At 38.7% G+C, this 16,211-nt stretch overlaps 1 protein-coding gene across 1 annotated transcript in view; it reads right to left on the bottom strand.

Moving 5' to 3' along the window:
• The window catches only part of NSF (N-ethylmaleimide sensitive factor, vesicle fusing ATPase), a 151,816-nt gene that overhangs the window by 92,933 nt on the left and 42,672 nt on the right, over positions 1-16,211 (bottom strand). Inside the window, exons 5-8 of the mRNA XM_047707386.1 lie at positions 15,721-15,887; positions 12,382-12,489; positions 11,836-11,911; positions 9,009-9,164 (exon numbers count right to left, since the gene is read on the bottom strand). Of these exons, the coding sequence (XP_047563342.1) occupies positions 9,009-9,164; positions 11,836-11,911; positions 12,382-12,489; positions 15,721-15,887 (507 nt within the window). The remainder of the gene's footprint in view (positions 1-9,008; positions 9,165-11,835; positions 11,912-12,381; positions 12,490-15,720; positions 15,888-16,211) is intronic.

The raw sequence follows: 16,211 nt of genomic DNA, 5'->3' as shown, positions 1-16,211 counted from the left end.
CTTCCTAAAAACAAGTATCAGTAATTCTTCCTGTCTTCAATTCAGGTTCTAGTTTCTCCTCATGGTAATGAAAAGATATGCAATGATATTCTCCAATCCCCCCAAACTAGGTCCTCCTGGTTTTCTCATTTCTAACATTTTCTCAGTGAGACCTGACTCCTCCCCTCCAACTCTGTCACCCACAATCAGTAATCACCAAATTCTGCCAATTTCATCTCTGTAACATTTTTTGTGTCTTTTCTTCCTGTTCCATCTCCAGTGCCACCACCCCAATCCAGGTTCTGAGGACCACACAAATGGAGAATCTACTGGTCTCCCAAGCTACGCAGTCTTCCACCTCTTCTCTAGAGTAATCCATTCACACAGAATAACCAATTAACTATCCTAAAACATTCACTTCGTCTTATTCCACTGCTAAAAATTCTCCAATGACTCCTCATTATAATCATTTGTTCAGAAATTATTCATTTAGGGGCGCCTGGCTGGCTCAGTTGGTAGACCATGCAATTCTTGATCTTGGGGTTATTGAGTTCGAGTCCCACATTGCATGTAGAGGTTACTTAAAAATAAAATCTTTTTTAAAAAGTTTCATTCATTTAGCAAATATTTACGTAGGGCAATACTTCTCAAATTATCTATGCTAAGGCCCAGTTTTTTTTCCTTCAAAGTTTCTAATCAATATTTTTGCAAAATACAATAAAAAACACTGTGCTAATGTAAAATTGTTTTAAAAAAAGTTTCTAAAGTCTTATTCTCAGTTTCAATATTTATCTCATCTTGGACTGGTAACAATGGTTCATGGTCCAGCAATGGTCTATAGACCACATTCCAAACAGCCCTGATGTTGATAACACGTTGCTAAAAAGATGCTACGACTGTGCCTTCAAAGGTCTTAGAGCAGCGGTTCTCAATGCAGGGCAATTCTGACATTCAGGCGAAATACTTTCGATCACTACACAGAGGGAAGGAGGCAGGGAACTACTGGCATTGAGTGGATAGAGGCCAGAGATGGTGCTAAATAGCCTACAACAAACAGGACCAGGCCTTTCTCCCAACAAAGAATTATCCACCTTAAAATGTCAAAAATGCTGAGGTTGAGAAACTCCCCCTTATGAGTGTAATACAAATGAAAAATTATAGTATATTAAGAAGAGAGCTACATTTTAAGTATATACAAGGTATGGAGAAAGCATAGAAGAAGCACCTGAGTCTATCCCGAAGGTCAAACAGGTTTAGTATTTACAAAAAAAAAAAAAAGAGAGAGAGAGAGAAGTCCTCATCTCCCAATTCATCACTTTCCACATACAACCCCAATCTAACTTCTAAATCTAATTTCCTGTTTCTTCCAACAACAGCTCTGCTAGACTGGTCTAAGCTGTGAATTCTACACCTTGCTGAGTCTGTCACTCTTTCCAGCGCATGGACAACCGTCCTTTTCTCCTCCTATCCAAATTCATTTGGCATTCAGGGCCTCACTCAAGCTCCATATCCTCCATGAAGTCTTCGGGGATTCTCTCTCTTAAAATTGCTATAGGACTTTGCATCTATAGCACTCATTTGGCACTTTACCATATATTGACTTCTGATATCACTTGTTAGGTTATGGTGCTTTACTTCTAAGTGATTATTTAATTTTAGCATTCATGTTCCATCTCGAAGTTGACAGTTCACTTAGACAAAGCTTCCAGATACACCCATAGCAATCACTTCCTTCCTATATTTGTGATACCATAGGTACCGAAAAACACACGAAGAAAGTGGACTAGACTTATTAGTAAGTATTAGACAGACATTACAGTCCTATAACCAATGCCTCATGTCTTTGAGCTCATGACAATTAGAATGGATCCGGTTACTAGAAACATAGTTTATTTATAAAACCTTAGTGTTACAGAGACTTCATTCACTCTCATACATTGAGCACTTAATACTTCTTCTCCAGGCCAAGAGAAGTCCACCGATTTTTGTCACATTTAAGTCCCAGAAAATCTGCCAGAAATAAGAAAATTTAAAAATCTCAATTGGGACAGTTTCTTTGCTCAAATAAAAAAAGAAAAGATGAGGGACGCCTGGGTGGCTCAGTTGGTTGGACGACTGCCTTCGGCTCAGGTCATGATCCTGGAGTCCCAGGATCGAGTCCCACGTCGGGCTCCCGGCTCCGCGGGGAGTCCGCTTCTCTCTCTGACCTTCTCCTCGCTCATGCTTTCTCTCACTGTTTCTCTTTCAAATAAATAAATAAAATCTTTAAAAAAAAAAAAAAGATGAAGAGATTCCTTTGTATTTCTAGTCAATACTCTCCTGCCGTATTTGGAAATACTCTCAGATTTCCAAAATCTGAGATTTTGGAAAAGGCCACTAATCTCAAAAAGAACAAGCAGAAGAGGAAAGGGGGTGAGGAGGAGATGGAAGAGGAGGAGGAGGAACAGGGAGAAAGAAGAGGATGACAAAGAGGAAGATGAAGAAGGAGGTGGTTTAATTCATTAGCAGAGATGGATGGAAAAACTTAAACAGCTAAAAAGTTGTCTTATCTGATACCTAAATGCAGAAGTCTGACTGCCGCAGTGTATTTTCTGAATGCTTAATTATACTTGTGTGTGGGCAATGGTGGGGGGATGAGGCCAGACCTACAGACCTTCAGACCTTCAGGGTTTCAGTTAACTCCTCTCTTCTGTCCCACCCTCCTAAGCTGTCATGTCTAAGTTCCCAGAACATTTCTATATGAAAAACTTCGCAAATTTCTTTGAGAATTAATCAAGGGAGAAAGGAAAAAGTGGCACTTATTTACTCATCATAAAATACTCCTTGACCTAAACTTCAGGGCTTCCTTGGCTCCATGATTCTTTCCATCTCTCCAGTACCCGGAGAGGCAGCTGAGAAATCAGAATTTGGAACCAGACGTCCTACTTCCAACCCCAACTCAGCCACTTACTTGCTGGACAAACTTAGTAAGTCACTTCCTTCTCCTCCTTCAAGGTTCCTGAATCAAGAGAACCAAGTTCTAGTCCTAGTTCTGCCTGTGACTTGCCTAGTGACCTTGGGCCATAGTTTCTGCATCTGCAAAGGGAAGCCAAGGGCTTGCACTAGATCACCAAGGGCGATTTTGCCCCCCACCCCCAACAGCCATGTTGGCAGTCTTTGGAGATATTTGTGATTCTCACCACTAGGGGTGGGGAGAGAGCCACTGGCATCTAGTAGGCAGAGGCCAGAGATGCCGCTTAGCATCCTACGATGCACAGGACAGCCAGTGCCTCACACCAAATAATGATCAGGCCCCAAAATGTCTATGATGCCACAGTTGAAAAACCCTCAACTTTAGCTCCCTCAAAAACCACCTCAGAAGCCCCAAGAAGTGGGGCTGAGAAGGCCCATTTTTAGCAGCTTTATAGGACAGGCTTTCATAACAGAAGAACGATGTAAGTGTTAAGGGTACGGCCTCTGAGGCCAGACTGCCTGGGTTCAAATCTGACTCCACCACTTACTAGTTATAGGTCTTGGACTAGTCACTTAACCTTTTGAGATTCAGTTCCCTTCTCCATATGGGGGTGATACAGTACCTACCTGATAAGGTTGTTGTGAGAATTAAATAAGTCAACCTAGGTAAAGCAGTTAGAACAGCACCTGGCACTACAGGAGCATTAGCCACCGTTGTCATCGACGTCATCATCGCCAATCTCAACACGGGAGTAACAGGGGAAGAAATACCCACCACTTTACGTCAGGAGTCGCAGGAGCTGGATTCCTTGGCAGAAAGGTGTAAGGACCGAGCAAACTCAAGCACAGGTCCTCACACATCAGAATGTCTGCTCTCCCTCAAGTCCCTGTGTCCCGCTCTCTCCCCTCTCAGGCTTCCACAGCTGAGTAAAGGCCTGGATGCAAATGCAGGGAGTACAAACTACTTATACCCATTAATATAAGGAAGAAAAATAATAGGAGGAAGTAGTTTGTTACATATCAGGAAATTGGTTTTCTCTTTTCAGTGGAAAAGGACAGGTGCTTCTGACTCCCCTATGTCAAGGGCTACCGTCAAAGTCCGGGGGGGGGGGGTCCCCTTACCCCGTGCTCTCTCCTCCATGGAAACCTCATGAAGGACATGGGACACACCTGTTCTCACGTTCCCTTGCTTTGCTGACAGTGAAGCCGCCACAAAAAAGAGCCTGTGATACTACCTTTTGGTTGTTTTCTTAACTACACAAGTAGAAATCTAAGATCACAGTAAAACATTCAGATGCAGAAGTACGGAGAGTAAAAGAACAAAAATCTCCCTGTATTTCCCAACCTAACTTCCCTTCCACATAAGTAAATTTTTTTTAATTTAATGCATTTTACTTTTAGTTTTATATATATATATTTCTTATTAAGACATCTCTATGTACTAGGAGCTGTAGCATTTTAAGACCCATTTCGCTGTGTTCCATAGCAAGGCTAAGAGCATGCAGCATAGTTTAACTACTTCCTTACTGCTGGCCATTTAGGTTCAAACTTAGACTAGTGACCCAATTATGGACACGTAACTGACCTGTAGTTTCCAGCAAACCTAATCCATTAGCTTAGACTCAATACACAGCTCTGCCTCCTCGAAAGATTTATTTCTACAAGTTTATCTATTAATAAAAAATGCTGACTGAATTTACATATGGTTTGACTCTGAGATATGAGACAGCTACATTTTTTCTATTCCAATATAAGTAAATTTCACATACAAAATTAAAACCAATAAAAGAATTAATTCAAGGTTAAAAATTCCAACTTATTTTTTAAAAAAAGCCCCTGTAATATTTTTTTAGGGTGTTTGCTTTAGCTCTAAATCCTGTTCTAGAGATTTTTGGAAATCACATGGTCATAAGCCATTTTTTCTTCTAATTAAAAAAAAAAACTTGACAAATTTCCCAACATAAAGTTGGAATTAGTAAATTAGTAAGTTATTACTGCTTCATATTCAAGCATCATCTATAAGTACTTGGTGGTAAAGCAGAAGAGGGAAGTTCTGCATCTCTAACTAGGGAGCCACTGCTTTCTTTTCCTTTCCTAATAAATTACAGGCAGACTTGAACAGATGTCAGGTTGGCATTCAAAACCTAAAATATAGCTGAAAAGCAAGTTATGACTAATACAAGGAAAAAAAGATGAATGTCAGAAAGCTTCATTTTTTTTTCTTTTTTTCAAATTTCAGATAAGCTCTTTAGCCTTAGGGCTCCTTTTACAGAGCCCTGGAGTTCGGCTAGATGTCTTAACCCCCATTTAAATTGCAATCTCCCCTCATGAGTGGGGGTGTGAAAATGCATCTTAAGAGTGTCAGCGTTTATGTTAATCTGAGTAAGAACTCCCGCTCTCCCCGATATGGCGCACACAAAACCTCAGTGCCTTTTCTTCCGCGTATTTTATTTGCACTGTTCTTAGCGTGTGAAAGATGTCTGCCTGCCACTGAGAGGCCCCTTATCTTCTCGGCGCTCTCCGCCTTAGAGTAACTGCGGTTTCCCTTGCGGTATCAGAAAAGAGTTGCTTTCCTCTAGAACGTCAAAAGAAATCTTAAAAATACAGATTGAACATGGGCTTAGAGAGGGAGGCCTGGAGAAAGGGGACCAAAAGGAGTCCGTTTCCAAGAAGGGGGGGCACAAGAGCTCACAGTGGCTCTCCTCCCCACTAGGTGGCCTGGATCTCGGCAAGGTATAGCGTCCCGGAAAGGCAGTGCGAGGCTGGAGGCCTTCAGTCTGCACACCCGTTCCTTCCAGCTCTAAGTTGGGTAACTTCTGCCAAAGCCCCTTTCCTTGGCTACATGTAAACCCAGTCCCAAAACACATCAAGAGGTGCTAATTCTCTAACAATCATTCCACTGTCCTTTGAAGAGGATTTTTGGTGGGTCTTTTTGTCCTGGCATTTACAGCTTACAGGTAATTGGAGAGATGCTGAAAAATGAAGCTTCTTTACAGAATCTCTAGCTTTGCCAACAAAAGAGCCACGACGAGAACTGAGGTACTTGATCAATTAATGACCCGCAACACTCTCCACAATACCACCTGCCAGGGAGAAAAGCGCAGTGACTGAACACAAGTACACACGCCACCTGACTGAGCTCGAGGACCGCCATCGGCTGCCGAGGTCATTCACTGCAACTTAGAGAGACCGCTTTGTGACACCCACGCCTCTACCCTGGGACTCGGAAGGAGCTGACTGCATGTGCGTGACCTCACCTGACCTCGAATGTTCCTGCGACACTGTGCACCTCTGGTCAGCCCTTTGGTCTTCATACCCCTCACCAGCGACAGTTTGCACATTTCTAAACTACATCCTCAATGGTGGAAAGGAACATGAAGTTTTACGGGCAAAAGGAAAGAACTCTTACCTAGAAGCAAAACTGTCACTCATGAACACAATGAGAGAAAAGAATTATAAACTGATCACTCTGTGGACTTGCAACTTTGATATATGGGCAAAGAGATCCATTTAGTTAAGATTCCTACTTATAAAGCAGACATAACTGTAGACTCCACAGTAAATACCATCATTTGGTCTCAAGCCAAAAGTAAAAAAGTTCTCTGCTTAACACAAAACAAAACAGCTCCATAACCTACATAAATTATTCTTTTCTAATCACTATTTTTTCAACTTTAATTGATTTTTAAACAATCACACCCAGTGTCTAATCAGATCCCCAAACCATAGATGTTTAGCTATTTAGTTAATAAAGAGTGAGGAAAAAATTAGACAATTTTGTTCCCACCTGGCAAAGTAAAAGAACATAGGGGTATATATAAAAGGAACTTGCACAGGGTTATTTTATATTCTATCCAAATGTAGCAATCTGTACTTTTATATACCTTTACCAAAGCCTAATGGGAATTTTATAACTACACTGTTCTTAGACTGCAATGAGGTATTATACTATGTAATTCCCCCCAAATTCAAAGGAAAAAAGAAGACTCTAATGGAAAACAGGGAAAGACACATGAATAGCAAGAGATTTATTTCCCAGCCATTTTACTATAAAAATGAGCTTTAGGACACTGACAATCTTCATTCAGAATAAAGAAAATAATGCCTTTCAATTTAGCCCAAAAGCAAAGGTAGTTTTATACTTTTTGTCTTTTAAATCAAATTGGTAGCATGTATCTTGACGGCAAAAAGCCATAAAGAGAAAAAAGAAATTTTTTTTAAAGAACAGAATTCATTTTCTGTCCAATTAGTGTAAAGGTATTAGAAAAATAAATCCACAAAAAAGGTTCTAGATAGTAGCCCTCACAAACAAAATTCAAATCCATGGTTCTTAGCCAAAAAACACGTTGACAACAACAAAAGGCCAACTACTATAATTTAACTAATTTCAATATGACTGCAGAAACACAGATTAAATTCACTCAAAAATTCCAAATCTGTTTTGATTGAATTCCAAGTTCTCCAACAGCTGGCAAAGTCACAAGTTGACCAATATGAGTTTTGCTCCTTTCTGTATTATCTACCCAACTGCAGACAGAGACCCTAATGAGCAGAGTTTGCATAATGCACAGACAGGAAATGCATATCTAAATAAGTCAATTGTTGATAGCTTCCAAAAACTGTGAGAAAATATTTATAATACAGCTTATAACAGAAGCAATTATTTTTCTACTTGTTGGCTGGATAATATAAATGTTCAAAGAAACAGAATCATTAGACTCTGCACAGAGCTCAGTCTTGAAAACCAGTGAAAAATGTGCCCTAAGAATAACAGAACATTTAAAATCATCCTTTTATCTCTCCTGATACCCAAAATATATGCAAACAATATTTCCATGTCTTGATCAAAAAGCTTTATGGACTTACGGTGCTTCAAAATACACAGTACCAAGATAGTGAATTACCACATTTTTTACTGTGTTCCAAATTAAAACTCTGTTTTTTATGGACTTGGCCTTTGTTATCTTTCAGATAAAAAAGTCTGTTATTGCCATCTCAAGGTGTATAAAACTCAGGTGATGAGGGTCTCTGTCATTTTCTCTTAATCCAACTCCAAACTCGACCTTTACCCAGAGAACAGGTGTGTGCTGTGCCTGTAATTTATCAGAGTGAACGGCCAGGCAGAAAGGCTACCAACAATAGACGGCTAATAGAACCAAGCACTTAGTGCCTAGAAAGCAGTTCTTTTCCCCACCATACTTTTATCTGCCAGTAGCAATAGAAAGATAAAGAATGATGGAGGTGAAGGGAGTAATATATTCGTATTCCTTCAGGTTTTTTTAAGATACTGTTTTTATACTAACAGTCTGCCAGAAGCTATTATGTTATAAATTCCTTTCTCAGAAATTCTGTTGCACACATTCCAATTCAACCTATCATATGGATATGAAAACAGTCATGACAGCATTTCCACTATGGCAAATAAAGCCACTTCACACAACGATAAATTAAATAAACCTTCAAGAAGGAAATGATAAATGAATAGCACATTTCTTTATATGCAGTATGGAAACTCCCATGTATATCCTGCATTTGTCTTCTTGGATCAAACTTATCTAATTGAAAAACGTGCCAAGAATCCATTTAGTAGGTATGCACATGTACTAATCGGGTAATACAACAGCAAAATAAAAAGAGGCCGTAGCTAACATAAGAACAATGCCCACAGTCTAACAGATAATGATGATACAGCGGCGTAGACCTTAGACCCACGGTGGCTCTTTAGAGTCCGGTGAAATTCCTAAATGTGTCTTATAGAAAAACATTCATAAATAAATTTAAAAAATGAAATTTCTAAATATGTCCATACACTTATTTAAATTAATAAATAAATAAGATAAAGTAGCCACAAATATTTCTACTTCCCCCCAACACTAAAAGGTAATTTTAAAAATTCTAATACTTCAAAAAATTTTTTGAACTTTTTTTTTTAAAAGAAAAAGTTAGAACACAAAAATATGCTAGCATGTCTGAAAAATAATTTCAAAACGTTATTTTAAAAAACACTTCCTGGCATTCTTTTTTTTTTTTTTTTTAAACAATACAAGATTTTATCAAATTTTCCTTTTTAAACTCACCCATCTGCTCCACAATCTCTGGAGGAAATACTCGGGACGCAAACGCTCGTCGAAAAATATCTGAAAATTCCTTGTCCAGACCTCCTATTCCCATTTTTTCAAAGTTCCAGTCAGGATTGATGATAGATTGGCGATTTTCCTTGGTTTTCGCTTTTCCTATGTCAAACAAAGGTAATCAAATGTGAAACAAGAACTTCATTACTAGGTGAAAAAAGACAGAAATCGCTGGGCACTCTTAATGCATAAAGAGAAGCTATCCTATGCAAAGATGAACATGCTTTTAGCTGGTTTTCTAATAAGACAAATGAGTTTTGCTATGTTAACTAGTTGTGTGGATGCACTCAGGGCCAGTAAAACATTTCCAAAATGTCTAAACTCATGCAGTAGTCCATTTGTAATCAATCCATGGAGACTGGTCTTATTAACCTCTAATCCTAACCAAGTTAACTAACTTGGCTGATGAAAGCAAACACCATGTGTACATCTGATAAAGACAACACTAGCTGCTAGAAATGCAACTGAAATCTAGCAATCCCTTAAGGTTCCTGAAGCAAGTATATTTAAAAATACATGTATTTATCTAGATTACGTTTATAAACCCCTTAGCCTGAAAAGATGCACTGAGTAAGTCTGATGTCATTTGTTTCCCCCCCCCCACTTGCACACAAAAGTCTAAAATTATCCTAAGGTCTTAATAATTTCAAAATTAACACTTCCTAATTTTCAAAGATAAAAACCGATCTAATTTAAATGTCATAGTGCCACCTAAAGTAACGCAAGAGGACCACATTAGCCATCTCAAAAACAATAAAAGTGCCTTAATACACTCTACGATAAACAAAAAATAAAGTGATACAGTTTTTTTTAATTAGGGAAGAAAAGGTCACATTAGAAAAAGTTTACCTAGTCGGTGATTGTATGGTTAGGGTTTTGTGGACTCATTTCCTTTATGAAGCTATGAAAAATATATTTCTTACACTCTACTGCCCTCTTGTGGGCATGTTAAATCAATACACAATTTTATTTATCAATGGAAAAAAGCCCATCAATCACACCCTTTGCACAACTTAGAAATACCCACATTGTATGAAAGTCATGCAACTCCCTTAAGATAAGATACCTTAACAAATGGTGTATGAAAGGTGTGTGAAATACAAAGAAATCATTTCAGAAATGTATTGGATCAATAATAGGAGATTCTGAAAAATCTGATCTCCATAAGACAACATATATAATCATTAAAAATTATATTGTTGAGGTGTATTAAGAGGCTTGAAATATGTTAAGCAACAAAATGAATTATAAAACATTATGAAAATAAAATCAAATTTTAAGATTTTAGAGTGTGCGAGTTGTTCTTGAGTGAATATCAGTAATTTATGAAACAAATATTTTACTGCCAAATTAAGAAAAAAACAGTAAAGAGCGAATGATAATTTAATGGATCAATAAAAAAGGTCACATATTTGAAAGTGAATAACCTTGGAAATAATGGTATGCAACCAGTGAAAATCCTCTACTTTGTACTTGGGAAGACATCAACATAGTGAAAATCACCCCGAATCAGAATTACCATACAGGCATCATCATTCTGGTTGAGTTACTTTTCTTAGAGTCCAGTCTGCATTACCTAACATACAAGAGTAGGACTGAGCTATGAATCTGTGGAAAGACTTTCCTTACCTGCACATTCACCATTTAACTCAATCACTAATAGAAATGATGCTAATGTCATATTTAACACACCACGAAGTGACGGGCAGGCTAACCAGTTCCCAACGTGCACAGAGACACGTTATGCACCAAGGTGTATGAAGACAGTGGAAGCCTAAGGAACTGTCAGGGACCAGAGAAGACTATGGAAACTAAACAACTAAATGCAATGTGAGATTCTGAATCAGATCCTAGAACAGAAAGGACATAATGAAAAAACTAGTGAAACCCAAATAAAATCTGTAGTTTAGTTAGTAGCGACATATCCATGTTAACTTAGTTTGGGTAACTGCACTATGATTATTTGAGATGTTAACACCAAAGAAGCTGGTGAAACATAGAGGACCTCTCTGAACTATTTCTGCAAATCTTCCGTAAGCCTGAACTGATCTCAAAATTAGAAGTTTAAAAATTAGGGGCAACTGGGTGGCTCAGTTGGCTAACTGTCTGCCTTCAGCTCAGGTCATGATCCCTGGGTCCTGGGATCGAGGCCCACACCGGGCTTCCTGCTCAGTAGGGGAGTCGGCTTCTCTCCCTCTCCGTCTGCTCCTTCTTGTGTGCTCTGCCAAATAAATAAATAAAATCTTAACAAAAAAAAAAGTTTAAAATTAATTTTATTCTGTATTTTCTTCCAGATTTTTAGTGTGATTACTAGGAAATTAAAAATTACACATAGAGCCCACATTCCGTTCTTAATGGACAATGACGACCTAGTGAAGGTTTAAACTTTATTTTTTTAAAGATTTATTTATTTATTTGCGAGAAAGAGAGAGAGCGAGCCCAAGCAGGGGAAGCAGGAAGCAGAGGCAGAGAGAGAGAAGCAGGCTCCCCGTGGAGCAGGGAGCCTGGTGCAGGGCTCGATCCCAGGGCCCAGGGATCATGAACTGAGCTGAAGGCAGATGAGTAACTAACTGAGCCACCAGCTGCCCCAAACTTTTTATCTGTATTGGCTCATCGGACAGTGATGAAATACTGAGTGATTTCATGATAACCCTTCTCAACAGAGGTGCCCTTATTCTCCTCCCAGACTTGAAAATCACAGTAGCTGAGTCACATATGATAACAGAGATAGTCCCACTTTATTCAGACTTTTCTAAAAATTGCAAAATCTTACCAATAAGATTAAGTGATGAATTTTCTGCTTTTTCAAATGCAACTTGACTGTTTCCAACAACCAGTCCTACTTCAATCTATATAGAAAGACAATAATTAGTAGTTAGCCTAAGAGTGAACTTCTGGACTTCTCAAAGCAAGGCCAAAAATGAAGGGGAAGTAAGATCTCTTTGAGCAAAGCAAGTCTTCTAAACTATCATCTAAATTCCGTTTATTTTTGTCTTAACCACCTTCTACTATTTCTACTTAATTTCAATGCATGTATCTTTTGATAATGCCTGACTTACAGTTATTATTTATGTATAATAATTATCTGCATTCAACCAGATTACAAGTACACATACAAACTTCAAATTACTATTAAGTCTGCAGTGAAGTGTAATTCACGCTATATTTTGGTGTTAGCTATAAAAGCAATGTTTTCTCCCTACTACCTAAAAAAAAAGAGTACATACTATGAAAGAAAACACTGAGCAAGAGAATGGCTAGAAATGTTATACTAATCTTCACAATTCACATCACAGTGATTATTAGAAATAAAACATACCTTCTGTCTTTTACCTGTCGCAGGCTCTCCCTTCAAGATGCTAGGATCCATGGCTTCGATGTCCTTTACCAGCAAACCAAAAAGCTTTTCATTGAAGCTAAACACAAGCTATGTAGAAAAGAGATAAGGGGAGAAAAATCACTTCATGATATAATGGCGGGATTCTCACATCATCACCAGTGTTTTCCAAATGCAGGGAAGGCAGCTTTCTTCTGTATATTCCTCTCAAATCTGCTCCACAGGCAATGAGAGGAAAAGGGAACTAACACTGACTATCTTCACGTGCCAAACAAACACTACAGGATATCCTATACCTAACAGTCACGAACTCTCTTGGAAACAGGTAGTCTTCCTTTCCTCAGTCTTACTAGTAGGGAAACTGAGATCCAGAGAGGGCCTAAGCAATGGAAGCCAGAGTCCTAGTCAATGACAGTGCCAGGATTCAAGCCTGGGTCCTGGGTCCATAACTCGAAGATTCATGCCTTTCTACCACCAATACAAACCCTTGCCATACAAGTTCACAGACAGCTTCTGAATGCTCATTCATTCACCGAGTATTTACTGAGTGCCTCCTACAACCTGGACCCTCTCTGCTGGGATGTAACAATAATGACAGCACGCAAAGCTGACTGCAAATCCTGCCACTACTCACCACTACCAATGGGAATCGATACAAGAACAGTGATTTGGGGTGAGATATTTATTTCTTCTCTGCATTACGGAGGATTTTTCTCTCATGGGTTTATAGACATCTGCATGTTACTGGGTTTTAAATGATTACAAATACCAAAGCATCTTCTATTAAAGTAGTAATGTTAAAGGAAAAGGTAAAAAAACGATGACGTTTAGGTAAGCAATTTCAGCATCATTATTCATCAAAAAGTGTAGGGGTCCAGAAGGAGTACAGCACAGGTCAAAAAGCAATGGACAGGTGGTCACCAAATGATCAGCGGACTGTCACCTTGGGGGAACCTCCCTGGACCATCTAATCTCAAGCAGCAACCATGCTGGTTCTCCAGCACATTGTCTCATTTTACTTACATGAAAATACTTAACAGTGCATGGCAGTACTTGCTTTTTTTTTTTTTTTTTTTTGTCTTCCCCAACTAGAAAGTAAGCTCTGTAAGGATAGGGAATGAGTGTATTTTGTTCTGAGCTGCTGGGACTAAAATAGCAGCTGAAACATACTAGGTTATCCAGTAAGTATTTGTTCAATTAATTAACTGTTCGGTTAACTAATGGGTTCTTGTCTCAGCTATGGCCCTGGCTGTGTAGCCATGAGCACATCATTTACCTTCTCTGAATTTAAAAATTACTCATTTGCAAAATGAGGAGGTTAGACAAGATAACCTCTGAGGGGGGGAAAAAAAAAGATAAATTCTGAGGTTCATCCCAATTCTAATACTCTTAAAAATAATAATAAATGCAGGGGCGCCTGGGTGGCTCAGTGGGTTAAAGCCGCTGCCTTCGGCTCAGGTCATGATCTCGGGGTCCTGGGATCGAGCCCCACATTGGGCTTCTGCTCAGCAGGGAGCCTGCTTCCCTTCCTCTCTCTGCCTACTTGTGATCTCTGTCTGTCAAATAAATAAATAAAATCTTTAAAAAATAATAATAATAATAATAAATGCACTATAACCCTTTTCTATCAGTGACTCCGTTTCACTTGTGAAAGTTTGATTATCCTAATATAGGGATTATCCAGATGCCTGGTCTTGTTCTTCCAGATTTATGCCATTACACTTAGATGAGAGAATCCAGAGAAGTGACACTCCTTTCATCCAAAAGCTAGTTCTTCCTACCATTTCTCTCACTGCCTGTTCTGCATACTCCCCCAGATGACAGCCTGCAAGGACAGTCCAGGTAAGTCACTAGAGTTCAGAATGCCATAAGCAGCGATTCACAAGCTTTTTGGTTTTAGGGTCTCTTTAAATTCCTAAAAACTTTTGAGAATCCCCAAAGAACCTTTGTTTAAATGGATTATATCCACTAGTATTCACTATAGTAAAAATTAGAACAAGAAACTTAAAATGTATTTGTTAATATAAAAATGAAAATAAATTTACTATGTGTGAACATAAATGACATATTTTTAATTTATTAAAAAAGAACACCAATTTCCAAAATAAAAAACCTAAGTGGAAACAGTGGCACTGTCACATTTTTACAAATCTCTTTAATGTCTTGGTTAAAGGAAGACAGCTGGACCCTCGCATCTGCTTTATCAGTCAGTGTGCCCATGAGCTAGCACACATCACATAGTTTGCAAATCTCCATCGTACATTCATGAAGAAATAAGAGGAAAAAGAGACATAACATCTTGACATTATTATGAAAATAATTTTGACTTTGCAAACCCCCTGAAAGAGTTTCAGGGATCCCCCAGAGGTCTCTGGACCACACTTTGAGAACTACTACTATGGAACTACGAATGAAAGGAGGAAGGAGTTAGAAACAATTAAGAAAAGTCACAAAGGGGGCGCCTGGGTGGCTCAGTGGGTTAAGCCTCTGCCTTCGGCTCAGGTCATGATCTCAGGGTCCTGGGATCCAGCCCCGCATCAGGCTCTCTGCTCAGCGAGGAGCCTGCTTCCCACTCTCTCTCTGCCTGCCTCTCTGCCTACTTGTGATCTCTCTCTCTCTCTGTCAAATAAATAAATAAAATCTTAAAAAAATTTAAAAAAAAAAAAGTCACAAAGCTGGAGAAAAAGTAATGATGAGGTCAAAAGAGCAGTGATTGTTTACACATTCAAAAAAGAAGCAATTTATGAATTCACACAGATTTTCAAGTAAAATTATAAAAGAACAGAATTTCTTCCTAGGATGTTAACAATATATTAACTGAAGTCCAAAAAAAAGGCAAGATCAGCATATCACTTTTAAGGATAAAAAATCTGGGCTTCAGATGTTCCATGAAAAACCTGAAAATATATACACTAATTGTCTTAAGATTCTCAAGTTAGTTCACAATCAAAGAATTAAGAATGACTTTTCTAAAGAAATATATCAGTAAAAGAGAAAGCCATCTGAGACAAAACAAATGTCCCACAAAAAGAAAAGTAAGAAATCTGAGACATATAAGTTTGCAGTGTTTCCAAATCCACAGAGAAAGAGTTGCTATAATTAAATATGACACTGTAAACCAAAAAGCTACTATAGAATTTTTCTGACTGGACTCAGAGGTTCAGTAAACAAATCTCCATCCCTTTTTGTCACTCAACTGGATATATCTGTCCATATGTGAAGCTCCTCGCAATTTCTAAAAAGTAGAATTATTATTTTTGGACAACTACAGGGGTTGGAATGCCTGTTAAGTGGGAGGAATGAAAGAAAATTCAAAACCACCTGCTGTCCCACTGAGAACGCCTGGTTGTTGAACTGCTGAATGAATTCTGCTGCCATCTTGTCAGTATCATAAGGGTTGGAGTCAATGCTCTTTTTCTGCAGGAAATCAATCTCGATGGTCATTGTGCCAATGCATTGTTTCGCCTTGTCAAATGTATATAAGGATACTAGGGGGGAAAAGAAGAAGCATTTTTAGAATCTCAAGGACACCAAATACTTGCTGTTCTGTGAGTAATTACAAGTCTCACATAAATGAAGCCTAACAGAATTCGACCAAAAGGGGGTTTTCCATGGCCGTCACTAGAGGGAGACACAGGCAGAGATTGAAGAAAATAATAGAACCACTGGACGTCTTGCTCCCCTCTGAATTAGGACATATTGAACAGCACTCTCCCTCTACCTTTTCCCCTCACCTGACTCTCACAGGAAATCACAGCCCTTCCCACATGGTCTCTGCATCTTCCTCCTTCTCATTTAACAGAGGACAAAAT

This window comes from Lutra lutra, chromosome 16 (assembly GCF_902655055.1).
Source record: "Lutra lutra chromosome 16, mLutLut1.2, whole genome shotgun sequence".
Lineage (NCBI taxonomy): Eukaryota > Metazoa > Chordata > Mammalia > Carnivora > Mustelidae > Lutra > Lutra lutra.
This window is presented reverse-complemented; position numbering and strand designations above follow the sequence as displayed.